Source organism: Piliocolobus tephrosceles, chromosome 1, assembly GCF_002776525.5.
Source record: "Piliocolobus tephrosceles isolate RC106 chromosome 1, ASM277652v3, whole genome shotgun sequence".
Classification (NCBI taxonomy): domain Eukaryota; kingdom Metazoa; phylum Chordata; class Mammalia; order Primates; family Cercopithecidae; genus Piliocolobus; species Piliocolobus tephrosceles.
Window position 1 is genome coordinate 82,309,856 of NC_045434.1, and position 12,222 is coordinate 82,322,077.

Genomic DNA, 12,222 nt, shown 5'->3' on the forward strand with positions numbered 1-12,222 from the left:
AGGCTGGAGTGCAGTGGCACAATCTTGGCTCACTGCAACCTCCGCCTCCTGGGTTCAAACGATTCTTCTACCTCAGCCTCCCTAGTGGCTGGGATTACAGGCACCTGCCACCATGCCCAGCTCATTTTTTGTATTTTTAGTAGTGACGGGGTTTCACCATGTTGGCCAGGCTGGTTTTGAACTCCTGACCTCCATCTGCCTTGGCCTCCCAAAGTGCAGCGATTACGGGCATGAGCCACCACGCCCGGCCACATGTAATTTTTAAATGTGTTTTTAGTTACAATAAAAATAGCTGGAGAAGCATTAGAGTAGCGACATCTAGTAAGTGCCTCACAGGATATGGAGCATTTCTCTAGGAGCTTTACTCACAGCGGCCCACTCAGTTCTCGCAGCAGCCCTGTGATGTGAAGTAGGTGCTATCATTATCATCATCCCCATTTTAGAGATGAGGAAACTGAGTCCAAGGACATGAAATGCCCAAGGTTTCACAACTAGAACATGCAAGTATTGAGATTCAAACCCAGAACTGGTTCCAACGTCTGCGCCAGGCTGCCTCCTATACCGTTTAACTATAAGTGTAGCAGCAGCACTGCAGACATCTGACCCACATTTCTTTATATCCTTTGGGAGAAGTCTGTGCCTCAAAAACAACAAATGAGATTCCGCAAGGCACAGGCAGGATTCCCACTATAATAATGACATCTCTTGTTACCCAAATCTGTGGCCTTGCGGCCTTTGTGGTCCCCCTTTTCCCTTATGAGCTTAAAACCATAGCTGGCTTCCATTCAAGGACCTGATAAAAGTCCTGCATGGGGGAGTTGAAATGAAAAGTAAAAGAAGGGCCCTGGGAGGGGAGGGACTGGAGGAAATGGCCCACATCACCCAAAGCTGTGCAATTATTATGACCTTAACCCCCCAACCTGTGGTCTGCCTTCCACTAGGTATATGAGATTTGTCACAATTTGGAAGCAGTCTATTCCATCATCTAGCCAAAAATGCAAACACCCTGAGGAGTCAGAGAACAATTTCCTTGAGGGGTTTCCTTCAAGATACTGGCTGCCAGCTTTCTTCTTTCCACAAGGTGAGCATTAGAACCAAGATCAGCTCCAGACCTGGCCCAGGCAAGTCTGCACTCAGCCCCTCTGTCACTCACCCTTTCCTCCTCCCCTTTAGGATGACAACACCTGCGCCTCCACAGGCGTCTGGGTCTCTACTGTGGACTAACCAGTCTCTTCTCCCTCCCCACTCACTTCCTTCCCTCACCCCAACCTCCTCACATGCCAAATCCACCCACCCCATCAGATTTCACCTGCGCCTTGACAGGTCACTGTCTCATCTCTTGGCCATTGCTTCTGTGATGTCAAAGGTCAACACTAGCACCCAGCCCCTCCAAAGGCCATGACAAAGGGGTGGAGATGGGCAGCTTCACAAGATTGACTCTGAGCTTCAGCCATTCATTCATTTATTTCTGTAACAAGATTTGATGACTGAATGTTTGCTGGGACCTAGGCCCTACCTGCTCAGCACACACATCAGCAGGGAAGGCAGGGATGTCAGCAGGGAAGGCAGACATGAACCGGAGTGCATTCCAACGATGTGTGGTTGGGGGATGGAAAGAGAGTTGTAAAGGGGCGACACTGGGCTGTGAGCTCCATGAAGGCAAGAACCAGGTCTGTTTTCACTTCTGTGGTGTCCCTAGCACCTGATACAGGCCCCAGCACACACACACACAAAGCTCTCAATAAATATTTGAAGAATGAATGAATGGCGGTCTGAATAGAATATATGAATGGATCAGTACTTGTGGAGCATAAAACAGGGGAACCTTCACTAAGAACCAGGGAAGCCTACTAAGGAAATAACATCTAGAATGACTCTTGAAGCTTGCTACCAACTAAATATTATCCAGGTGCGAACAGAGGAAGAAGAGAATAATTTGTGGAGCTTACATGGTATTTACTGGGTGCCATGCACTGTTCTGAGGATTTTGTATAAAAGGGATAAGACATTTAATTCCCATGGCAATCTTATGAGGTTGTTACTGTAACTATCCCTGTTTTCAGAGAGAAAACCTTAGCACAGAGAAGTTAAGAAATTTGCCCCGTCGTATCACTAGCAAAAAGTTGAGAGTCTCATCCAAGGTCACTCCACTACTGAGTGGAATGATTCTGGAGGGGACGGGGGGAAACTAACAGGTGACTGAGTCAAGATTTGAACTCAGCCTGACTTAAAAAGTTGAGTGTTTCAATGACTGGACTAAGCAGGGACAGCATTCTTACTAGAGAAAACACCATTCGCACTAGGAGAAACCAAATGTTCATTATGGCCAAAATAAAAGACCACAAAAGGGAGAATGGTGCAGCTGCAAAGTTGGGCACGGCTGGCCCCCGGGGCTGTGTAAGACACACTGAGAGAGCTGACTCCATCCACAGGATGGCCTGAAGTGTTTCAGGCCAGAGAGGTTATGATCCAGCAGCTACAGGAAGGAAGAAGGGCAGGGGTACATTGGAGAAGAACAAGACTGGGTCCTGGTCATTTAAGGGGTCTGCAAATTAGCCAGGCGTGGTGGTGCACACCTGTAATCCCAGCTACTCAGGAGGCTGAGACAGGAGGATTGCTTGAGCCCAGGAGGTCGAGGCTGCAGTGAGCCATGATCGCGCCACTGTACTCCAGCCTGGGCAACAGTGCAAGACCCTGTCTCGTCAAAAAAATAAATAAAAAAAGGAGTCTGCTTTATTCTCCAGGCAAGAGCTGGTGGTGATCAGAGTAGGGTAGTGGTAGGGAGCAGAAGCGAGGAGTAGGGGGCATTTAGGAAGCAGAACCAACTGGACTCTGTTTGGAAGGACAGGGGTAGGGGGGAGAAGGAGGTCAAGCATGACTCCTAAGTCTCTGGCTTGGAAAGCTGGGTGGCTGCTGGCGTCCTTCACTGAAATACAGAGCACAGGGAGAGGAGCAGGCTGATGGCGATTGTAGTGACAGGCATGGTGAGTTCAAGATGTTCTCATTGTTTTCCTACTGCAGGTAGCCTTTCTCCATGCACCCAGGGGGAATCATGGCCACAAGCACCTCAGCAACCCTAGAGGCAACAGAACCTCCCTTTTCCCAGTGTCCGTATGTCATTTCTTAAGGAAGACTCTGACACACTTGGTCTTGTAGTTGCCCCGGTTCCCATCTTTGTTGCTGAGAGGAGGAGGTATGATCATCAGCCAAGACTGGCTCAGAAATGGAGAGGGTCTCAGAATTTACAGCCTGTCTATCCCCCACAATGAATACAGAAAGGGTGCTGGCCTTGAAAAACAGCCCCCGTTCACCAGGAGGCTCCTGCAGCTGGCCAGACCAAAGTCACCAAGGCCTAAGAGGGTGGGTGAACTGGCCCTCTGCTCCCGCCCAGCCCATCTCTTTTGTTCTCTCTTTTTCCTCCACTCTTCCCTTCCTTCACCATGAGACATCATAGTTGCTAACCCCAGCAGGAGGCCCTGAGATTCACAAGGAACTTGATGGTGTGTGTTCTTCTCCAAAGCCTTTCTTGCTGCTGTGCTTCAAGACTATGGGAGGTCCCGAGGAATCTCTGTGGATGCCCTCACCTTCACCCACCATGTGATTTCCGACACCACTGACAAGGATGAGAAGTTCTCCGTATTTATGCCAAAGAAACTCAACATAGTCAGGAGAGCATTTAAGGTACTGGACTATTCAAAGATTAGAAAGGGTAATCATTCATTCATTCATTTATTCAATCAATTATGCCCTCTACAAACCTTTATTCAGCAGCACTTACCATGTTCCAGGCACAAGAGAGGCAGATGGAAAAGGTACAGCCCTGCTTCAAGTCCAAATGCCCTCAGACTTCTTGTCTCCCACTCTCTTCCTTGAGGAGGGGGGGAAAAAAGATTATAAATCATGAATAAAAGATTTAATTCAATATAATCAACAGACTTTCTAAGTATCCCCTGTTATAAATGAAGACAGAATGCTGCTGAGGTCAGGATTAAAAGGTGATATTTTAAATCAGGGGGCAAACCTGTCCTAGCTGCTCTTGGCTGAAATGCCTGCCCCCACCAACTGGCTTATTCCAGAGCTCAGCCAGGTGCCAAGTGGAAACCTGCACCTACCCGGCCCTCAGCAGTGCAGCAAGTGGGACCCATGGAGGCGGCTTGGGCTGGAGCAGAGTACACAGCACCAGTGAACCAGATGCACCACACACCCCAGCCCTGCCACTCACGCCACTGTCCCCACTGATTTGAAGGGCCACAGTTGTCATTTTCTAAATTCCAGTTTGTTCTGGAAATCTATATTTCTGCTCCAGGACTAATGCTGGAGAGGAAGGGGGGACGGGGTTGGGAGAGGTTGGTTTAAAGATTAAAAAAAAAAAAAAAGAATGTGAAAGGATGCTCAATATTTTTAGTGAGAGAAATGCAAATCAAAATAATAATGAAATACCATTTTACACCAAGTAGGTTGGCTATAACCAAAAGAATTGAAAAATAAATAAATAAATAAATACAATCACATACCACTTAACGATGGGGATATGTTCTGAGAAATGCATTGTTAAGAGTGTATTTCCACAAACCTACATGGCATAGCCTACTACTTACCTAGGCTAGATGGGATAGCCTGTTGCTGCCAGGCTACAGGTCTGTACAGCATGTTACTGTATTGAACACTGCAGGCAGTGTGACACAATGGTAAGTAATTTGTGTACTCAAACACTTCTACACATGGAAATTCACAGATGCATTGCTCTACATCATCACTAGGCAATAGGAATTTTTCAGCTCCATCATAATCTTACAGGACTCGCTTGGTATATGTGGTCTGTCATTGACACAAATGTTGTTATAGAGCTCATGATTAAATAAATTGAGGGTCATACATAGCCATATGTTTAGCTTTGGTGTAGATACTGCCAAATGGTTTTTCAATGTGGTTGTACCAATCCACAGGCCCACCAGTAATGTAGAGGATTGCTCCACAGCCCTGCCAACGTTTACTTGGTATTTTTAGTGGACGTGCGGTGATATATCTTTTTCTTTTTTGAGATGGAGTCTCGCTCTATTGCCCAGGCTGGCAAGCTCCGCCTCCCGGGTTCATGCCATTCTCCTGCCTCAGCCTCCTGAGTAGCTGGTACTACAGGTGCCCACCACCAAACCCAGCTAATTTTTTTGTATTTTTAGTGGAGACGGGATTTCAACCTGTTAACCAGGATAGTCTCGATCTCCTGACCTCATGATCTGCCCGCCTCAGCCTCCCAAAGTGCTGGGATTACAGGCGTGAGTCACCGCGCCCGGCTGCAGTGATGTATCTTTACGATTTTAATTTGCATTTCCTTGATGATTAATGAAGTTGGGCACCTTTTAAAATGACTATTGATATTTGGATCTCCTCTTTTGTGAAGTTTCTGTTCAAGACTGTGAACTGTTTTTGTCTTATTGATTTATAGGAATTCTTGTATATTCTGAACATATGCTATCAGATACATGTGTTGAATGTGTTGAAAGCATCTTCTCCCACTATGTGACTGTCCAAATCACTTTCTTAATAGTGTCTTTTGATGAACAAAAACTTTTCTGTTGTAATGAAGTCCAGTGTCTCCATCTTTTATTTAGGGTTAATGCTTTTTTATGTTCTGTTTAAGAAATCTTTGCCTACCCTAAACTAAATTCATGAAAATATTCTCCTGTTACCTTCTAGAAACTATATTGCTTTACCTTTCATTTTCTATGATCTATATATAATTGAAGGCCAGGCACGGTGGCTCACACCTGTAATCCAGCACTTTGGGAGGTCGAGGCGGGCAGATCACCTGAGGTCAGGAGTTCGAGACCAGCCTGGCCAACATGGTGAAACCTCATCTCTACTAAAGATACAAAACATTAGCCGGGTTTGGTGGTGTACACGTGTAATCCCAGCTACTTGGGAGGCTGAGGCAGGAGTATCACTTGAACTTGGGAGGTGCATGTTGCAGTAAGCCAAGATTGTGCCACTGTACTCCAGCCTGGGCGACAAAATGAGATTCTGTCTCAAAAAAAAAAAAAAAAAAGTAGAATTGAGTTGTGTATGGTGTAAAGTGAGATCAAGGTTCTTTTGGTTCCATATGGGTACCCAACTGACTCAGCACCATTTCTTTTTCATTGAAATGTCCCTTTCCCTACTTCAACTTTGTCATAGATCAAATAATTCTATATGCCTGGGCCTGTTTCTATTGAAATAATCAGATCATTTTTATCCTTTATCTCATTAACATAGTGGATTACACAGAACCATCTGGAGGGTACTTTGTTATAAGGTATGATTCCTATATCAGGAATTCTTTTAATGAAGAATGGAAGCTAAATGTGATGAGAGAGCTTTTCAGGGTTTATGGAGATTATCACATAATTTATCACTTTTATCAATATGATTTATTAAAAGATCCTAAGGTTGAATCATCTTAATTATAATATTTTTTCAAGATTTTTGTATCAATATTTTATGTGATATTATTCTATAGGATTGGGGTGGGGGGGCTTGAAGAGGGTGATGTTTTTAGTTTTTATTGTGCATATTATTAATGGTGGTTTCCTTATTCTAATCCTGTCTGCCTTCTGTCTTTAGGGAATCTCATAGTTTCTGGTCCACTGGGGATACTTCTTGTTTTCCAGTGCTTTTATAGTTGCATTCTGGGATTTGGGGTGGGAGGAGGTGGTGGACACTCATGCTGTTTGGCCTCTTGGTCCAGTCCTGGTCTTCCTCTCCTCAGCACTCATCAGACTGCACTGAAGATGATTCCGAGACTACCCAGAATTAGTGAATGTTAGAAACATGTCAGAAGAAGGATGGAACTGGGTTTGTCCTACAAGGCAAAAGACTGAGGAGAAAAAGAAATATTGAAAAGGGTGATACATGAAGAACTAGACTCTAATTCTGCTAGAACTCCAACCGGGGGAGCCTCAAGGGGAAGACACATGCAGTTGATCTAAATTGATGATGATGGTGGAGTGTCCTTTTATAGACAGGGAGTGGCCTGTCACTGGAGCTTTAGGAGAAATCAGGTGACCGCTTGGCAAGAGTACTGACGTGGAAGAAAGTTCAGGCTCAGATGTGTTTCCGACTTGAGGTTTACCCAACTGTTTATTAATTCACTCACTTGAAAGTATGGGTCCAAAACTGCTCTGACTGTTGGAAATACTGAGATGAACAAAAGAAGGCTCCTGCCCTCCAGAAGATCCCAATCTGCCTGATAATGATGGCACTGATGCTTACTAGCCCACAATGACTGAGTACTATGTGCTAAGCTCTTTACCTGCATTATTTAATCCTCACAAATTATCCTCATTCTGTAGGTCAGGAAACTAAGGTTCCAAGAGGCAGATCGTAAGCTTTGAACCCAAGTCTAGCTGACTCTACACCCATAGCCTAACCTCTTCCTACATAACACATTAGACATGAAAAGCCTACGAGAGGCAGATGTGCACCAGGGCCTTTTCTTATGACTCACAGGGGGAGTGTAGGAGTATGGACTGCCTGCCTAACTTTACTTTTTGCCTCTATCCATCTAATCAGATGTTCTCAGTTATCTCTGCTTTATACAAAGAACCAGCTTCCACTGAGTTGAAGTAAGATTACTTCCATTTATTCTGAGTGGCTCTTTGAAGAGTTAAATCACTCCAAAAGGGGCTGTTTACAAATTACCTACAGTTAGGTTTTTTTCAGAGGAAAAACCCATGTAAGCTATGACCAAGTTACACAAGTATAAATGGAAGTGACATTGTCAAATGCGTTACATTAACTTCTTCCAAGATTGTTAGGAAAGGACAACACTAGAACAAATGCAGCACAGGAAAATCTGCATTTATATAAGTTAAGGGGAAGAGAAGTAAAAATCATTATACAAAGCAATTCCCAGTAAAATTCTTTTTTTTTTTTTTTTTTTTTTTTTTTTGAGACGGAATCTCGCTCTGTCGCCCAGGCTGTAGTGCAGTGGCGTGATCTCAGCTCACTGCAACCTCCACCTCCCAGGTTCACGCCATTCTCCTGCTTCAGCCTCCTGAGTAGGTGGGACTACAGGTGCCCACCACCATGCCTGGCTAATTTTTTGTATTTTTAGTAGAGACAGTGTTTCACCATGTTAGCAAGGATGGTCGCGATCTCCTGACCTCGTGATCTGCCCACCTCAGCCTCCTGAAGTGCTGGGATTACAGGCGTGAGCCACCGCGCCCGGCCAAAATTCTTTTATAGAATAAGCCAAAATAGGAAGTGCTTAATATGAGTTCAGCTTGCACCTCCAGGTAGTCACATTCCAGAGTGGACAACACAGAAGGCGTCACCAGGCACAGCACAGGCTCTTCCACACTGCCACCCGTGTCAACGAGCTGGCCCAGGCTGCATCAAGGGGCTCAGGACAGCGGTACCCACCGCTTCTCTTCAGAGACCTGCCCCATCAGAGGAGATGGCAGAGCCCTCCAGGGTGGCCAGGTACTTGGCCGCCAGCTCCTCCAGGCTGGGCATCCCTCCAGCACACCTGTAGGAGAGCATGTGGCTTCACAGGCCCACCTTAGGCACACCTGGAGTCACCTGGAATTGGAGCTTCAGGCAACTGTATTTTCTACTTCGCAGACCTTATCAGAAACTCATTTTACTTAATCCTTTATCATTAAAATGTAATCATCTATTTAACCTGTATCATTCAAAAACATATGGAACCTGGCCAGGCGTGGTGGCTCACACCTCTAATCCCAGCACTTTGGGAGGCCAAGGGGGACGGATCACTTGAGGTCAGGAGTTCGAGACCAGCCTGGCCAACATGGTGAAACCCGTCTCTACTAAAAATACAAAAAATTAGGTGGGTTTGGTGGTGTGCTCCTGTAATCCCAGCTACTCGGGAGGCTGAGGAGAACCACCAAAACCAGGGAGGCGGAGGTTGCAGTGAGCCAAGATTGCACCATTGCACTCCCACCTGGGCAACAGAGCGAGACTCCGTATCAAAAAAAAAAAAAAACCCTCTTCTGCCATTTTTACATTTCTAGAGCCTAAAATAGTAGTTGTGGCCACTATGGTAAAGGTAAGTGACGTTTGAACACAGTGTACCCTGTCACCTTTTGTAACTGTTCTTGCTCTCTCCTAAAAAGCTAGGCTACACGATTACAGTTGTAGAAATTTGCATCTTTATTGTGTTTGAAGGTATTTGTCTTCATGCTAAGGAAGGGCATCATGGAAAAAATACATATATTTCAGTTCAGGATGATTATATAGATACACCTAAGCCTATAACGTTTTTAAAGCACTCAGAATAGGGGGAAAAAAATGAAGTATTCACCTTACAACTTGGGGCAACATGACTTAGGCAGGACGAGCCCCTCTGGATGCGTCGGCTCAGTTCTGGACGGAGCCTCCGGTTGGTCGCTGCTTCTTCTGGGGACCCCTGACACCACCTCTCTTCCATCTTAGGGCTCGGGTTCCTCTCACACTGGAGTTTACATTTTTGGTTTATTCATCGAGGGGGCAAGATGGAATCGCGAACAAAAAATACTGGAAGACTCGCTGCCTCTAGAGATGTGCTGTGATTTTCCCGACATACACTTTTTGCCAACAAAGGTAACCACCCTGCTATTATCCTGAAATCCTAAACCTCTGAGCATTCCTTCAGTAATATATAAACTACTCTTATTCCCATTCCCTACTATTTCACAAGGGAGATGTGATAATATACTCAGACAACAAAGATTTTAAATCTCCCAAAATGTTACTAAAATCTAAAGTAGATGCTATACTTACATCCCATGTTCTCAATAATATGTACTATAAAGTCATAATACTCTTTAAATTCTCCAGGTATAATTTCCACAGGCTGTTACATTAACCATTTAACCTTAAATGTATCTAATTCATAACAAATCCCCCAAGCCTATAGCATACAAAAATGTGAGCTACTGATTCACTTGACCTACACAATTTGACTACTGGAATTTTTTTTTTTTTTTTTTTTTAGATTTCTACTGAAACACCAAACGCTTCCAACCAGACAGATTCAGAATGTTATACTTTTGAATGCCCAGTTTACCAGACACCTGAGAGGTCAAGAATTTTAGCAACTACTGGTTTACCAACAAACTTTTTAACATCAGTGTATTTATCAACGAAGAAACCTCCTAGTCACTGGATCACAATGCGGGTTGCATTGCTTTGTGAGAAGAATGAAAAATAAATGTCCATACCAAACCATTTTAATTTTTGACTCTAACCAGACTTACATGTTTCAAGACATTCATGTGTAGTCAACACTCTTTATAAAGTATTTGTGTGTTTAGCCAGACTGAACAGGTGCAGTCTTTATTTCATTTGTACATGAAAACTTCAACCCAGAGGGGAATCTTGCAGCTGCGTTTTATCCTAAGTAGGTAAGACCTGACCGTGCAATGTCCCTGTGGTTGGGCTCTAGTACAGGTCAGCACAACCCAGAATACAGCAAATTTGACTCTCCTAACACTAAAAAGCACAGCACCTGACAGGATATCAGGGCATGCCTTTATGAACTTTTGGTAGAAATGATTTATAAAATTATATACAATAAAATAAATATACACATGTAGAATAGATCTTTGGAATGCTTTCCCTGGCTTCTCTAAGTAAACACAGAATATTCCACTGCTGACCTAGCTGCAGACTTCTGAAACTAAAGAGAAGGGCCTTCTTCTTTAAAGAAATGCAGTCTGGGCCAGGCATGGTGACTCACGCCTGTAATCCCAGCACTTTGGGAGGCCAAGGCGGGTGGATCACCTGAGGTCAGGACTTCAAAACCAGCCTAGAACAACACGACAAAACCCATCTCTACTAAAGATACACAAATTGGCCAGACGTGGTGGCGGAGGTCTGTAATCCCAGCTCAGGAGGCTGAGGCATGAGAATCACTTGAGCCTGGAAGGCAGACGTTGCTGTGAGCTGAGACTGTGCACTCCAGCCTAGGTGACAGAGCAAGACTCTTGTCTCAAAAAAAAAAAAAAAGGAAAAAAAAATTGCAGTCTGGCTGGGTACAGTGGCTCGTGTCTGTAATCCCAGCACTTTGGGAGGCCAAGGCAAGATGATCACTTAAGGCCAGGAATTCAAGACCAGCCTTGACAATATAATGAGACCCTCTTTACAAAAAATGTTTAAAAAATTAGCCAGGCATGATGAGGCACCTTTAGTCCCAGCTACTCAGAGTCTGAGGTAGGAGGATGGCTTGAGCCCAGGAGGTTGAGGCTGCATTGAGCTATGATCATGCCACTGTACTCCAGCCTGGGAAACAGAGCAAGATCCCACCTCTTAAAAAACAAAAAGTGCAATATGGTTCTGACTTCACTAGACCTCTTTGCGTACTAAAAGCCAAATCCTGAGAATTTGGTAAGTTCAATGTTTCTATAGGAAGAATGTTACTCTACTAATAATGGCTATCATAACTGAGCACTATGTTGAGCACTAATAATTCCTGTACCATCCTCACACCCCTCTATACTATCTGGATATATCAGCCAGATTTTATACATGAGGAAACCAGTGCTCAGAGATTAATTGCCCACACACACATTGCTAAGAGGGAGCAGAGCTAGCATTTGAAGCCACATCTCACTGTCACTTTATCATGGCAATAGTCCATAGGCAGAAAGCATAACCCACGTGTACACAAATGAAGATCCAACAGTCCCTTCTCTCCATAGTAAAGGGGGTAGAAAAGGTGGGACCTGCACCCAGCACTAGACTCTTTAACAGCCATGAACAAAACATGTATTTAACTGTGTCCAGGAAACTGTACCATCTGCCTTTAAGTAAACTGTACCTAGAAACACTCCACCTTGTATCTTTTGTTAAAATCCTATACTTCATCATTTGCGCCAAACAGTGCAAAACTAAAGACCAAAATATATATCATATGCTTGGTATTGGTGCATATTCTGACACACCTACATTTTGCAACGTAATGTCGCAATGTAATGTCCCAGCAGGAAGAACTGAGACACGAAGCTGTCTGATCTCATCTCACAATTCAGGCTTAGTCAACTGGAAATCCAAACGAGCACTAAAGCATGGTCAGCAGGCATAGTACATGTGTGTGTCTCTCACACATGTACTGTCTTTCAGATGCACAGATGCTTCTGTGATTCATACAAATGCATTCGAAAGTATGACTGAATCTACAATAGTTTTAGCATTTCTGTATTTTCTCAAACAGCAAATACTAAATACATGACCATTTTCTGGGAGTTA

General features: G+C 44.2%; 1 protein-coding gene across 1 annotated transcript in view; it reads left to right on the plus strand.

The window, feature by feature from the left end:
- Window positions 1-10,196, plus strand: part of DNAH14 (dynein axonemal heavy chain 14) — a 628,991-nt gene extending 618,795 nt beyond the window's left edge. The window contains exons 72-75 of the mRNA XM_031935270.1: window positions 942-1,081; window positions 3,521-3,681; window positions 9,430-9,576; window positions 9,971-10,196. Of these exons, the coding sequence (XP_031791130.1) occupies window positions 942-1,081; window positions 3,521-3,681; window positions 9,430-9,576; window positions 9,971-10,186 (664 nt within the window). The 3' untranslated portion in view covers window positions 10,187-10,196. The remainder of the gene's footprint in view (window positions 1-941; window positions 1,082-3,520; window positions 3,682-9,429; window positions 9,577-9,970) is intronic.
- The last annotated feature ends 2,026 nt before the right edge of the window (window positions 10,197-12,222 follow it).